Raw genomic sequence first — 13,997 nt, forward strand, 5'->3', positions numbered from 1 at the left:
ACCTCTGCTTTTCAATCCACCTGCCTCCCCAGGCACAGAGGTGCCCACACCCTGAATCACCGAAAGAGAATCTGGCCAGGCAGGTTCCACAGCTGTAAGAACATTTGTTTGCACAAAGAATTTTCATTTCCTGCCAAAGGAGTTCTTGAGGTTTTTGGCAAACATCACACCACTTTAATTTCCTTTTATGGAAAAAGAGCCTTAAGTCTAGTCTGATCTTAGATGTACCTTCTCCTTCCCAACCCCAAGCTTCATCCTCATCCAACCCCACATGACATTTTAAACAGCTTCAATTTTCTTAGAGTGAAATGGTAGCCATCTCCCTGATTTGATAGTTTCAGGTATGGAGCCTGAATTGTGGGTATTGTAGTTCTCTTGCCTTCCAGCGTTTCTGGTTGGGCAGCATCTGTGTCACGTTGGTAGGTATTTGAATCCCAGGTTGCTCTGTCAGGAAGAGTGCTGGTGCTCTTGGATCGCGGAGACAGGCATGTGCCTAAGCTGAAGAAACCTGGACTCATATCCACAGATGTAAGTGTTACTTTTAAAACATAATATTCCTTGCATTGTTGATGTGTGCTACACACCGGGAAGTTCATGATTTTCAGAACCATTAACTAATGGACTGGTTCTTCTTTTATAAGCACTGCTTGAAAAAAAAAACTGGGAGGTAACTTATTCAAAATACTTGTGGGACAGAGTTAGGACAACACTTTGAGGTATGGTTTAAAATAGCTTGTTTTTAAGAGAAGGAACAGGAGTAACATGAAAAGCAAGTTGTAGAACAAAAACAAACAAACAACAATACCTAACTTTAACCTGGATTAACATTTGCTTAAAAGCCTCTGAAAATACTCTTTCAAAGAGCATCTGATTTTGATGTGTTGAAAAGATTGAGCTTTGGAATTAGGTGGAGATGGTTTGACCCAAAGTAACGGGGTGTTTCATGCTATGAAGCCTCAGTTTCCTTATCTGTAAAGTGCACATAGTCTATCACATATCATCACATTATTCTTAACACATGCTAGGCAGTACCTGATAGAGGTGATTTAACCTCATCAAACTTAAGCGTTAATTAAGCTTTAGAAACTGATCAAAGAGACAAATAAATATATATATTTACTCACATAAGATAGCTAGATCAGTCAGTTTCAGAAACATAGAAAATAGAATGGTGGTTGCCAGGGTCTGGGAAAGAGAGGAAGCAGGCATTATTTTTTATGGGTGTAGAGTATAAGTTTTGCGCAATGGAACCATTCTGGAGATGGTTTCCATAACTGTGGCATTTGCTTGATGATACTGTACTTTATAAATAGTTAGGGTGGTGTTGTTACATTATGGTTTCCCACAATGAAATGACCAAAAGGAATGCAGTAAAACTCACAATGCTATCTGCTTATTAAGGTTCTTTGATTCCTTAAAGCGCATCTGAACCTGTATTCATTGTGCCCAATTTCAGGTAACTATTGAGTTGATGAGGCTAGGGTATTGTGTCTCCATCAGAATAGCTAAGAACTGATGGTGATGTACTTTAGCCACGTTTTTAAAGGTATCTGGATCTTAGTGGTTATCATTTTATGCCCTCCTTTACATAACTACATTATTTGCTTTAATTCATAATGATGAATTTTTCAGAATTTCCTAGGTAGAGTATAGAATGTACCAATTATGAAGTTCTGTTAATTAATACAATGGACATGGAAGCTGTAGTTAAACAATTCATTTATAACACTTACATCAAATGCATTGTTTATTTCTGTTTCTCACCTTCCCTGTAGCTAATTTTTAAGCAGAATATTTTTACCTGCCTGTGTCTTAGAAATAATTAAGAATATTAAACCAAAGCTTGCAAAAGTCATCTTGTGTTACATGTACTAGCTAGTTTGAAGGATAACATAGTTTGAAATTATATTGAAATTGAATATATGGTTATTTAATTTTTAGTAAGTCTTTTCTCAAAAGACCCTGGTATGGTCTCCTATATGTTACTAATAGAAGTGACCTATGATTTGGTTTCTGGAAAAAGTCTCATCTATTTGTTTAATAAATATATCTAGAACTGCTTCCGTGAGTTCCACCAGGGTTAGGCCTGGAGACCACAAGAATGTCTTAGGTAAGCCTTATCTATTCCACAAGACTCTACTCAAAATAATTAGCAGGAGAAGGGGCTCACCTATTAGTTACCTGGGATACTCAGGGAGTCACTACTGCTGATCCCTCCCCATAGAAAGTGTGATGGTGAGAATCATAGGATTACAAAGCAGCCTCTATAAGTCTTTATTTTGAATTGAAGGCAATGGAGGCTAGAAAAGTGAATGTGTGTAGGTGTCATTCAAAAGTGGATGCCATTGGAAGTAACAGTAACAGTGTAATACACTTTCAGAGGGCACTGAGGAAAGTGGTGGACCTTTAACTGGTCTAGAAGAATGGACAACGATGATCTCTCCAGAGAAAGATGGTGAGATTATTGCATGCACAGTAGCAGTTTCAAGACTGTATACATGAAATTATTTTAGGCAACATATAGGCTAGAGAATCATCACCATTGAAATATCAGACTTAGAAAGCTGCTATTTTCTAACATATCACACTATCTCAGGATAAATTTTTTTATTTGAAAATTCTTCTAATACTTGTTTTATCTTTATTCATAACACCACCAGAATACGCAATAGATTTTATCAGGTGAAAAGTAATTCAATTACTCTTTTAAAATAACATTCATTTATAGGTATTGATTATTTATTGCACATATATTAAAAACATAACATTTTAATGTTATAAGTTAACCTTTAAAACATTTATCTGAATTTAAAATAATAGTGGATTTACAGGCATATTAAATGAGAATATTGCTTGTATGGTAATTGGCAACAAGTCTGAGAAATGAATACTAAAGTTAGTTGAATTCTGAAATAGGAAAAAACTTAAACATAAAAATCTGGCATTTTCTATGTGTTTTGGGAAAGAAGGAATGTTGAGTATTCTATGGAGAGGCCAGTGGGAGATTTGGGACAATAGCTCTGAAATCGGATTGACTATGGAAACTTTAAAGAGATGTGGACTTCTAGATAACAGAGTATTCAAAATTGTCCTGACTCAGTGACTTAGGAACATTGTCTTAGAAGTATCTTAGGAGCCTTGCATTCCTCAGCAGATGCATCCAGGAGATAGCATGCAGGTGAGCTGGGGAATAGATGGCAGAGATATAATGGAACTCATGAAAACAGACTGGCAATTTAAGCATGGATAAAAAGGAGTCCAACAGATAAGGAGAGCGGCACAGGTGTGTATATATACATGTACACTGAGATGTACATACATGTGAAGGTTAGGCATTGGTGGCAGTTTTCTGCCTTTATCACACTTTCTTCCTTATTTTTTGACACTAAGTTTCTTATTGAACCTGGTGTTCACTGATTTGGATCTAATAGGTAAAGTCCTTAATGTACAAGCACAAAAACTTGTTTCACAGTAAAGACCTGTTTGGGATGCAGAGACATGCAGATCCCCAGAGCTTATTGGCAAACGGTCTAGCTAAATCAGTATACACATGTACCTGTGCACACTACCTCCCCGCAACACACACTCATAGAGAAATGAGGGTATAATCAATCCATAAGAATGTTGAACAATAATGACAAAGCTTGAATCAATCTTGAAAGCTTAAAAGAGAATGACTAACACTGTAGGCCATTGGAAATTGAGAAAAATAAATCTGTAAGCTGAAAGGGAAACTACAGTGTTCATCAAGAGAAAAGGGTAGTTACAGTGCAGTCAGAGCATGGCAGGAACAGTGAATGCCACCCATAAGAACAAGACCTAGCCTATTCTTCACCCCATCCCACTGAGGCTTTTGGGGAAGAAAACTGAAAAAAAAATCCTCCAGGTGTATAGAGATATTGGAAGCTGGTGAAAAGACACAACTTTATCTAATGACTGACTTTCTCCTGGGGTTCTCTCTTGATTACTTTGACTACCTTGCTCAGAGGTATTTGATGCTTCAATATCCAGGATAAATAAAGATTTATTTCTCAGAACACATAGGAATGTTTTCATCTCTAGCCAAGAGATGGGGTGGGTTTTGTTGTTGCTATTGGTGGTGGTAGATTTTTTTGTTTTGTTTTGCTTTGGTTTGGTTTTGGTTTTTATAGGAACAATAGAGGAATTTTGTATATTTCCTTTTTCAAATAGAGAAAGAAATTAATTCAAATGTTTCTTTAAATCATAAGCTATTTGAAGATAGCCATCACAAAGACTTGTATATTTAAGTACCAGATTCAGAAAAGAATAACATTAAAAATTTAAAAACAATATTTCTTAATCTTGATCCTCCCCAAACTCAAGGATCATACTATACTGTGTGTAGACCCTGCAGAGTGTATATGTATATGAATATTTCATTAGTTAATGTATTTATTTACTTTGCATCCGGATTGCAACTTCCCCTCTCTCCTTCCCAAGCAGTCCTTCCCTCTTCTCCCATCTCCCTCTCTCCCTTTTCTTTATAGAAGGAAAGGATATCAGCTCACCTTGGTATACCAAGTTTCATCTTCTTTTATTGAGACTAGACAAGGCAGCCCAGTTAGGGGAAAGGGATCCAAAGGTAGAAAACAGAGTTAAAGACTGTCCATGTTCCTGGTGTTAGGGGTCCCACATGAAGACCAAGCTACATATCTGTTACATATGAGTAAAGTATATTTTTACCTTATATTTTTAAAAAGTTTTATTCTTTCCACTGCCATATGGGCATATCTATAGGTGATATATAGATTGCCTTGGATACTTGGGCATTGTGCACAGACATTAAAGTATATATAATTCATATATAACTCCCTCTTTGCTCTCAACATACATTTTGAGATCAATTGGGTTGATCCATACAGAATGACCTATTAATTCCCACAGCTTCATTTTGTTATAATGCATAAAACTGTAAGATACTCTACCACATTTTCTTACAAACTTCAGAATTAGACTAGATAGTTTCTAGGAATGGATTTGTTGCACCAGAGGTATATTTGTCTCTTTTATGAGATACTGAAAACTGTTCCAACATGTTTATACCATGTTTATACTCTTTCCCCAGCCAAAATCAGACTTCCTGTTTTTTTTCCCATTATGGAGAAGTTTGTTGATAAAATTGGAACAAATAATCTTCCTGGATATAAGAAAAGTGAAGCACTCCTGTCATCTTGGAGATTCTGACAATTTTGGAACATTCCAATCTCTAAAATATGGTGAACAATTTCATTTTAAATTATCTATATTATTAGCTGATGGTGCAAGACATTGTCTGACTTTTCTTTTAAATGACATTAGTTTTGTTATAATTCAATTAATAGAAATTGTGATATTGATAATAAGGCCTAAGAGTATTAGAATATTTTCACAGGCCAAATAATGTATTAAATGCTTTATTTCGCTTACATTAAATTTTGAGGATCAGATGATAGTTTATTTTTTAGATAAATCAAAAAGGCATCCTTGAAGGATTCAAATAAGCTCATGTTTTTTTACTAAACTGAGTAGAGTTTAAGTTTACCTTCATGTGGATCCCCTAACTAGAACAGGGGTTATCCCTAAAGTTCCTGTCTGTCTGGAGCCTAACTGGGCTGCCTTGTCAGGTCTCAGTGAGATCTAACTATGTAGAGACTTGATGTGCCAGCATGTGGAGATACCCACAGGGGCCTTCACTCTTTGAGAGGAGTGGAAGGAACTGTGTGTGGGGGCCTGGAATGAGGGGAGCAATCAGAATGTAAAGTGAATAAATAAATTCATTAATTAAAAAAAGTTTGTCTAGTAAATACCAGATCTTATGTTTACAATTTGACCAAACTTTACAAAACTTTGTATACTTGAGAGAGGAAATTAAAGGGGTAAAAAACTTGGAGGGGATAGCTTTTAGACAATGTGGACAGCAAATCTCTAGCTGGAAAAGTTAAGTAATTTATTCAAACATTAATTCAACAAATAATTTTGAACATATACTATATAAGAGCTGAGCTATTTTGAAATATAGCAGTTATTAAGAAATATGGCACCTCTCCTTACTGATAAAAAAGCTTGGGATGGAGTATTCAGGAAGAAAAAAACCCAAAAGAACAAAGGAAAATGATGGAAAAGGTGGGTGGCCATAATGTGAAGGCTTTTCAGGTCATAATGTACACCTTTCACTGAGGTCTGAAAGAATATATGTAAGTTATATGGCAGCAACCATTATTTATTCATTCAATATTTATTGTACCTGTAGCTTGCTTAGTACTGAGGATGGAGGAAGTAAGGCACTTATCATGAAATAGAAGCGACAAAGAAAGTATAAAATGTATAATGAAATATGAAAATGAAGTCATGGGTTTACATCAGAGGCCAGTGGAGGGAAGAGCATGTAGGAGATATGCCACAGTGTTTTGAGGTGGTTGGATATCTTTTTAATATTTTTAAATTTTAATATATAAGTGCACCCTGTTGGTCCATTTGGTTTCTTGCATATGTATGATTTTAGGCTGACCACTTGGTATTGGATAACAAATTAGGTCATTCATCCCTAGGGAAAACTTTCTTTAGTGCTCGGCATTCCTTAGTTGTCTGTAGGTCTTAGTTTGTGGGTGGGGCCTATGCTTCTATGTTAATAGGTATTTTACTTGTTCAGGACAGTTTAGGCAGTCTTTTTTTTTTTTTTTTTTTTTGTGGTTTTTTTCCTTATTTTTTTTTTTTTTTTTTTTTGAGGTATTGTGGATGAAGCTTCCCCACCATTTTTAAAAGCCTCAATTTCACAGCAGATTTCCTGGCCCTTGACTTTTATAATCTTTTTTGCTTCTTCATCTGAGATGTTCTCTGGACCTTACAAGAGTTTCGTTGTAGACATACCAAATGGATAAGGAACTCCTTGGTCAACTGTGTTCTGCATTTTTGGACAGGAATGTTTTTTGTAATGGTCTCTATTTATAGCAAAAAGAAGTTTCTTTGATGAGTGATGAGAGGTACATTTATTAGTGGATATATGGATAAATATTTAGAATGCAATTAGGAATTATACTGGTTTAGTAAAGTGGTTCTCCTTTAAGACCAATGGTTTCAGTATCCCTAGGTAGTAGGCTAGAGGATCAGGTATGATTTCCCTCCTGGTAAGAGAGTCTGGAATCCAATTAGAGAGCTGTTGGTTACTATCAAGTTAAGAGCACCACTATGAGAGGTCTTTGTTGTGGTTCACAGGTATCATGCCTGGTTGTTTTCCTTCCTCGAAAGCACTTCAGTTACTATGAAAGCTAGTCCTCAGAGAGTTTTTCAGTTCAGATCTGTTTCACATTCTCCAAGTCCTGTGTCCAAAGGACATAGTATCTTTATCAATAGGGACTTATCTTCACCATCTGGGAGGCAACCAAAGGCAACAGTAATTGCCCATATTGTTTTAGAAGTCTGATAAACTCCACTGACCAGGATATTGGATATTCTTAAAGAAGATAGATTTAGCATTTTATAAAAATATATAGTTTTTTTTCTTTCTGATTTAAAGGTCTTTTCTGCTTACTGTAATAAATTTAAGGATCATATTCATATTACTTTTAAGTTTGTGTGTCTGTGTATTAGTCTGGTTGTACCTAAAGTAGATATTCAGAATGGCAATTCACAAAAAGGTTGTGTGGCCTTTATGTCTCACTTATTATACATTACTAATTGTTATATCACTGTTACATGTTATTCTACAACAAAATTCAGATTAAGGGCAGTTGAGGATATATTGCAACTATTTCTTAAGAACAATGTAGACCCTTTCCAAAAGATGTGACATTAGTGATGGAGTATGATGGGAGTGATACCAACTACTTAGAAATTAGTAGATTGAGAACAATGCCTGAAGGGCAGGGAGGGGTCAAATTGATTCTGGATGACCTCATTCTTTCTCATATGGGTATCTTATTGGGTGGGTAATAGTGTGTTTGTTTCTTTAGATAGGAAGACAGGAGCAACAGGTTTTTGGAGAAGGACTATAAGTGATTTGAGTCCAGGCTGGTAGACTTTGACATTCTGTGGTTTTTCACACAAGGAAGTAACTGGGCAGATATATGAGTCAGCAGTGTAAATGGGTTATACCTGGATATAGAATCAGCAGACCTTAGGTATAGCTGCCATCATTGTTATAATTGTCTTTTCCAGTTGGTGCCTGTGACAAAGCAACAGCCAAAGAAAGTTAAGAATGAATAAGAAAGGCCAAAGAAGTAGGGGGAAATCCCACTTAGAAGAGAGTCAGTGAACAAAACAGGGGAACTTTTAAAGAATGGAGAAGTTGGAAGTGTGTGTCACAGAGAGGTCAATGAAGAATGAATGATGCCCTATTAAGTGTCATTGTTAGTTTTATCCAGAGCCATTTCTCCAGTGTTTCAGGGACAGGCATCAGATGACATAGGACTTGTGTTTCAGGAAAATTACATTTGGGCAATATGTAGAATGCCTTGCAAAAGAAAAAAATTAAGTGACAAACTAATTTAATGAAGAGGGTTATAGAAGGTGACAATAAAGACTAACCCAGAGCAGAGATTAAGGCATTAACAGAAAGAGACTAAGGCAGTTGGATATGTTGACTTGATGTCTTTGATATATGAAGAAGACGGCTGAAGTTAAGGGAGCACAAGATTTTAGTTGGGAATAAATGTGAAGATTGTAAAATAGTGAACAAAAGCAGTGTGATGGTGGAAATTTGAAAAGGAGAGCTGTTGTTTGAAGTTTATTTGGAGGTGAACACCAATTTGGAGGTGTGAGCACCAATCTCAGAGAGATACCTTGCAGGTGAATGTCAAGGTTCCGCAGCTCAGGGAAGGTATTTAGGTGAAATATTAATAAACTTCTCCTGTAAAAGCTGAGATTTGGAAGGAGGAAAAAGGCTGGAATACTTCAAGGATATTGATGAACATGAGAAGAGAAGAAATAAGACAACCTTTAGAAATAGCTAAATAAATATGTAATAGAGAAGAACCTACTGGAATGAACAGAGAAGGAATGATCAAGTAACAGCAGTAAAATCATGGAAACCTTAGCTCAAGAAATCAGAAGATGAGAGAACATTAGACATCCAAGGTTAAGGCCAAATCAGACAACAATCACAGAGAAGCAGGAAGAGAACCAAGCAGATAATCTGGGCTTCTTCCAGTTCTCTCTTATTGGGAAAGCTATGTGATACTGTGATTTATATCTTCTCCAAGTAAATTTTTTTCAATTTCTCTGTTTTTGTACATGCTATTAAATATTTACTGTAGATTTTGTAAAATGTACTTAAATGAATCCATAGGAAACATTTTATGAATTGGCAACATTGCCTAAAAATGACCTGCTTGGACACTATGAAAATTCATATATCTCTTGCAATTTTCAAGAAAATAAACTTTATTGATGTCAGAAGTAGTATTGATGCATATATTAAAATGCATCTGTTGAAAATTGCTCCTTAATAAGCCTAGCATAAATTGAATTCTAGGATCTACACATTAGAATGATGGGGAGAACCTCTTAACTCTTCTATGACTAGAATAGGGAGCTTTCATTAGTGCTTGCATCTTACTAAGTTGGTCATTCTCTTTTTGGATAATTTCAATAAGCAGAAAAAAGTAGCAGCTATTATTTGCTGTTAATATAAATAATTCAATCTAGTTTTTAAGTACAATGGTTAAACTTTCTTACTGTCATGTTACTTATGAAGTTATATGATGCACAGTTTGTGTTAGAATACTGCTCATGTTTCAACCTATTTTCTTTAATTCGTGTATAAAGAAAGAGTTGTAGATCATCTGTTTACTGGAAAACACCAAGCCCCTTGTTCACTCAGAGTTTTAGAGGTTGGTTTAATTAACTAATTGGCTGATTACGTGCTTTTTACTTTGACTTGGGTTGAAGCTCCAATGTCTTAGGCTGCCAGAACTGAAAAACAAATGCTGGGAATATTGTGCAAAGATAAAGACTTTTAATAAATCAAACTAAAACACAGCAGGCAAATATAGGCTTCAATATATTTCCCAATATCCATGTAAGGATAATAAAAGTATGTTGTTGGGCCAGTGAGATGGTTCAGGAGGTAAGTAAGGATGCTTGTTGTTGTCAAGCCTTACAATCTGAATTCAAGTGTCAAGACCTACATGGTAGAAAAACAGAACCAGTTCCAGTAACTTGTCTTCTGAATGTGGGCAGTGGCATGTGTACATTCACTTGTATGTATACATATCACATAAACACATAGACACAAAATCAATAAATAAAATGTGAAAAAAATTCAATGTTGTTTTGTACTCTTAGGTGTGAAACCCAAGCCCCTGCACATACCTGGCAGGAACTCTACCATTCATCCCTGAATATAAAGTAATTCTTACAAACAAAGCAATTCCACAGAGTATAGAAGTATATACATGCTCATATTTTATGTCTTAATATACAAATGCAGCATTTCTAGCTTCCAATAGTTTACTCATGATATTTTCTGATAGAATCCTCTTGCTTATGAGGCATACCTTTCCTAAACCATGCTGATCATGCATGTTCCAGTATCTGATGATAATTATCAGAGAGCCAATTTTGATCTGTATTGATTAGTTTTGCACAGAAACACAATGTAAATGGGGTGAGGATTATCTAAGAGTCAAAGACAATTGATTTCAGATACCTTAAAGAAATCTGGCAAAAAATCCCAGCGGGGAACATTTTCATAGCATTTAAACTGAATTCTACCTGCAACTAAACCAAAAGTGTGAACAGACATTAGGAATTTGTGAGAGTGATTTAGAAAGTTATTTCAGTCCTGATAGAGATAAAGTAATCTGTTCTCTCATGTCAACCTAGAGGATGGGGCTTCCTGTGTTTCTTTGCTAGCAATCAGAGCTCTAGGAGGCTTAAGAACTGAATGCCTCAGCTACTTCACAAACATGGCTGAAAAGTTTCTGTGGATCTCCTGAAATGTGGGTATGGGGACATATAGGACACACACACCACCACTACACATTAACAGTGGCATTGACAGTGATAAACATCAGCCAGGTCCATAATAGAGAACCAAAGGCAAATTTGTTTTTTGTTAGAGACACGGTCTCTCTAGCTGTCCTAGAGATCACTATGAAGACCAGGCTGGCCTTGAACTTATAGAGTACACCTGCCTCTGCCTTGTGATGGAATTCACCACTATGTCTGGTCTCAAAGACAGCTCAAAATTATTCTAGTAGAATACAAATGTTTTGCTATGGTTCTTCGCCACCTTCCTTATTCTCGAAATGGAGCCACCATTATTCCAGCAACTCGAGGCTGGGTGATAGTAGAGGAGTGGTAGGCAAGAGAAGAAGCAGAATGTACCCTCTTCCCAATTCCCCAAAGGCTATAGACCCATATAATGATGAGGCTGATCTATACCAGGAGCTTATATACTGATGGAAACTTTCATTAAAGGCAGGCAGATAAAGGTGAAAAAAATCCACATTAGTCTCCTTGCAAATTGGAAAGGAAAACATTTTTATCTAGTAGTTCCTAACTTGTTTATATTCATCAGAAGGTAAATATTAATCAGATAGAACCTCATCCTGTCTACTATCCAATAATTGTGTCTTCAGAAACATGCTATTAGCTCAATGTCTTAGCGGGTAGGCATGGTTATCTTCTTTGTCAACTTGATTGGCTTTGGAATCCCATGGGAGCTGGTGAGGTAAACCTCTGTTGTCGTCAGTAAAGGTGTTGTTTGTTTTTTGTATGTTTGTTTGTTTTTCAGAGAGAGAGCTGTGACAGAAATAAACCCTTTTCCCCTCAAGTTGTTTTTGTCAGTGTACTTTAATATAGAAACAGTAAAAGAAACAAGACAGTTATCCTTTACAAATGAAATTAATCATGGAAAAAAATGTTGCTTCATAGTAAGAATTCCACACTATGAAGTAAACTTCTTCATTTAAGGGGAAGGGAAAGTAGCAGGAGTCAGTGGGAAGAAAGTAAAAGGCAGGCATGGGGATACAGCACTATAATCTCAGCATTAGGAAGGCTAATAAGGTAAGGGAAAATGAGTGCCAGTCATGGCGACAAGTTGAATTCAAGGCTCTCCTTGGTTGATGAGATTCTTTCACAAGAAAAGGTGGTTAATTTACTGTACTTGGGATGTAAAACCTGCTTTCTGTCCAAGAAGACCGGTTGAATCTACCTTATCAATTTCCCCCACCATATGAGTCTACAGCCATTTTGGAGTTTAGAAGAGGTACTGACTATTTTTTTTCTTGCCTACCACACCTCTCCTATAACCCAGCTTCTAGCTGCTGGAGTATTGATAGCTCCACAGTCTGAGGATAAAGAAGGTGGACGAAACAGAACACTTGTATTCTACTTGAATATTTGGAAGTTGCCTTAGGCCCTTAGTTAGGCAGGTAGGCATAAGTCAGCTTTTTTTGGATGCAGAATGTTAGTGAAAATACAGTAGTGTTGAATGGGCACTGGACTTATCAGAATGGATGCTGGGTAGAATATGGAACATGACTACTCCTACTAGACATCCATTTTGCCTGGAAACAAAAGATAAACAGGAAATTATTTCCTGGACCTTGTGAAATTCCATTAGTGTATTGTACCCATGTTTCCTAGGTTGGGTTGGCCAGAGATGGCTTAAGAGTCTGAAGCTGTGCTCATGGAAATGTTTTCCCTGGATCAAGCAAAAAGAAAATTCACTTCTGAGTGTTGATACATTGCTTCAGCTCCCCTCTTATGCAACAACACTGCTTGATTTCTTACATCTTGGGCTAAATCTGGGTATTTGCTAAACTCAAAATTCCCTGTAATTAACCTATGCACTCTTGCCTGTAGCAATTTGACAACAATTTCCTTTCTCTTCCAGGATTTGTTGTTGTGAGCTGTAAGTTGGTCGAGACGACCAATACAAAAGGTCTTTTGTTAACCTCTCATTTCTTTGGATGTCATGGGGTGTTTTTCCAGTGTTTATTAGTTTGAACTGTAACTTCACACTGTTTGCTAATGGGAGAGGCATTTTCTTCTGTAGCTATTTCTTATAAGCTATTGAATGAGTGTGTAACATGTGTAGCTGCATGTGTTTGCATATGTAGGATGTGGGCACTGGGTTTTCTTTGTTCCGTTTGTTGTTCATGACTGCACAGGCAAACTCATTGCATCTTTAAAGCTAAGTTTACATTGGTCTCTTTCTTTTATGAAAATTTTTATAACTCATTACTTTCTTCTTGATTCATCTAGACCATTTAATTTGAGTTGCATTTGTCTTATAAAGCTTAAAAATGTCTATTTTAATTTTTTAAAAACAAAGCAAGGAGCCAGATTGAAGGCAAATCCCTGGTATCATTTCTGAGTGAATCTCTGTACTATGTCTCATCTGTGTGAATGAGCACCTTTTAATCAGTGCTGGGGGTTTGGTTCTCATAGTATTAAAAGATCTGTTTTCTCTCCTACTTAATTTGAGGAATTTTACTTATTCCTTTAGAAGAAATTCTTTCTCGATAATTATGGAACGATCTCTTTGGTGTTGTCACATGTGTAGTTAGAACAAGGTTGTTCAGGAATGGAACGCTGACATCAGACTAAGTGGATACCAAAGTGTCCATTTTGCTAGGCAAGGCCAAGGGTGGCCATCTGGGATCTCTCTGGCATCATCTAAGCTGATCTTCTGCCTCAAACACTACCCTCACTCTCCCAGGGCAGCATGTCTTTTGCTTTAGATAACTGTTCTGATGGTACCTACATTCTCCATGAGAAATTGCTAGGAGAAGGTTTATATGAGAATCTGTTTTCTCCTTTAGCAACTAATAATTTTCCCTTCTATTCACAGATTTCTTGTACAAGCCTTTATACAAGCTGCATAATATTTCAACATCTCAATGTTTTAGGTGCACGTGGTGCAAATAACATTGGTTGCTTCTCTTCTAAGACACTCTTGAGGACTAATAGCACAAGTGTAAGATGTTAGACACTCCTTAAATTCAAATTACTATGATTTAGCCACCCTTGCTTTCTAATGTCACCCAAGA

At 36.4% G+C, this 13,997-nt stretch overlaps 2 protein-coding genes across 2 annotated transcripts in view; one reads left to right on the plus strand and one right to left on the minus strand.

The window, feature by feature from the left end:
• The window catches only part of LOC110306650 (cytochrome P450 2J6-like), a 99,633-nt gene extending 99,115 nt beyond the window's left edge, over positions 1 to 518 (minus strand). The window contains exon 1 of the mRNA XM_021178666.1: positions 380 to 518. Coding sequence (XP_021034325.1) covers positions 380 to 518 — 139 coding nt within the window. The remainder of the gene's footprint in view (positions 1 to 379) is intronic.
• Positions 451 to 13,997, plus strand: part of Macc1 (MET transcriptional regulator MACC1) — a 72,258-nt gene continuing 58,711 nt past the window's right edge. Inside the window, exon 1 of the mRNA XM_021178531.2 lies at positions 451 to 528. The gene's annotated coding sequence lies outside the window, so the exon portion shown is untranslated. The remainder of the gene's footprint in view (positions 529 to 13,997) is intronic.

Source organism: Mus caroli, chromosome 12, assembly GCF_900094665.2.
Source record: "Mus caroli chromosome 12, CAROLI_EIJ_v1.1, whole genome shotgun sequence".
NCBI classification, from domain to species: domain Eukaryota; kingdom Metazoa; phylum Chordata; class Mammalia; order Rodentia; family Muridae; genus Mus; species Mus caroli.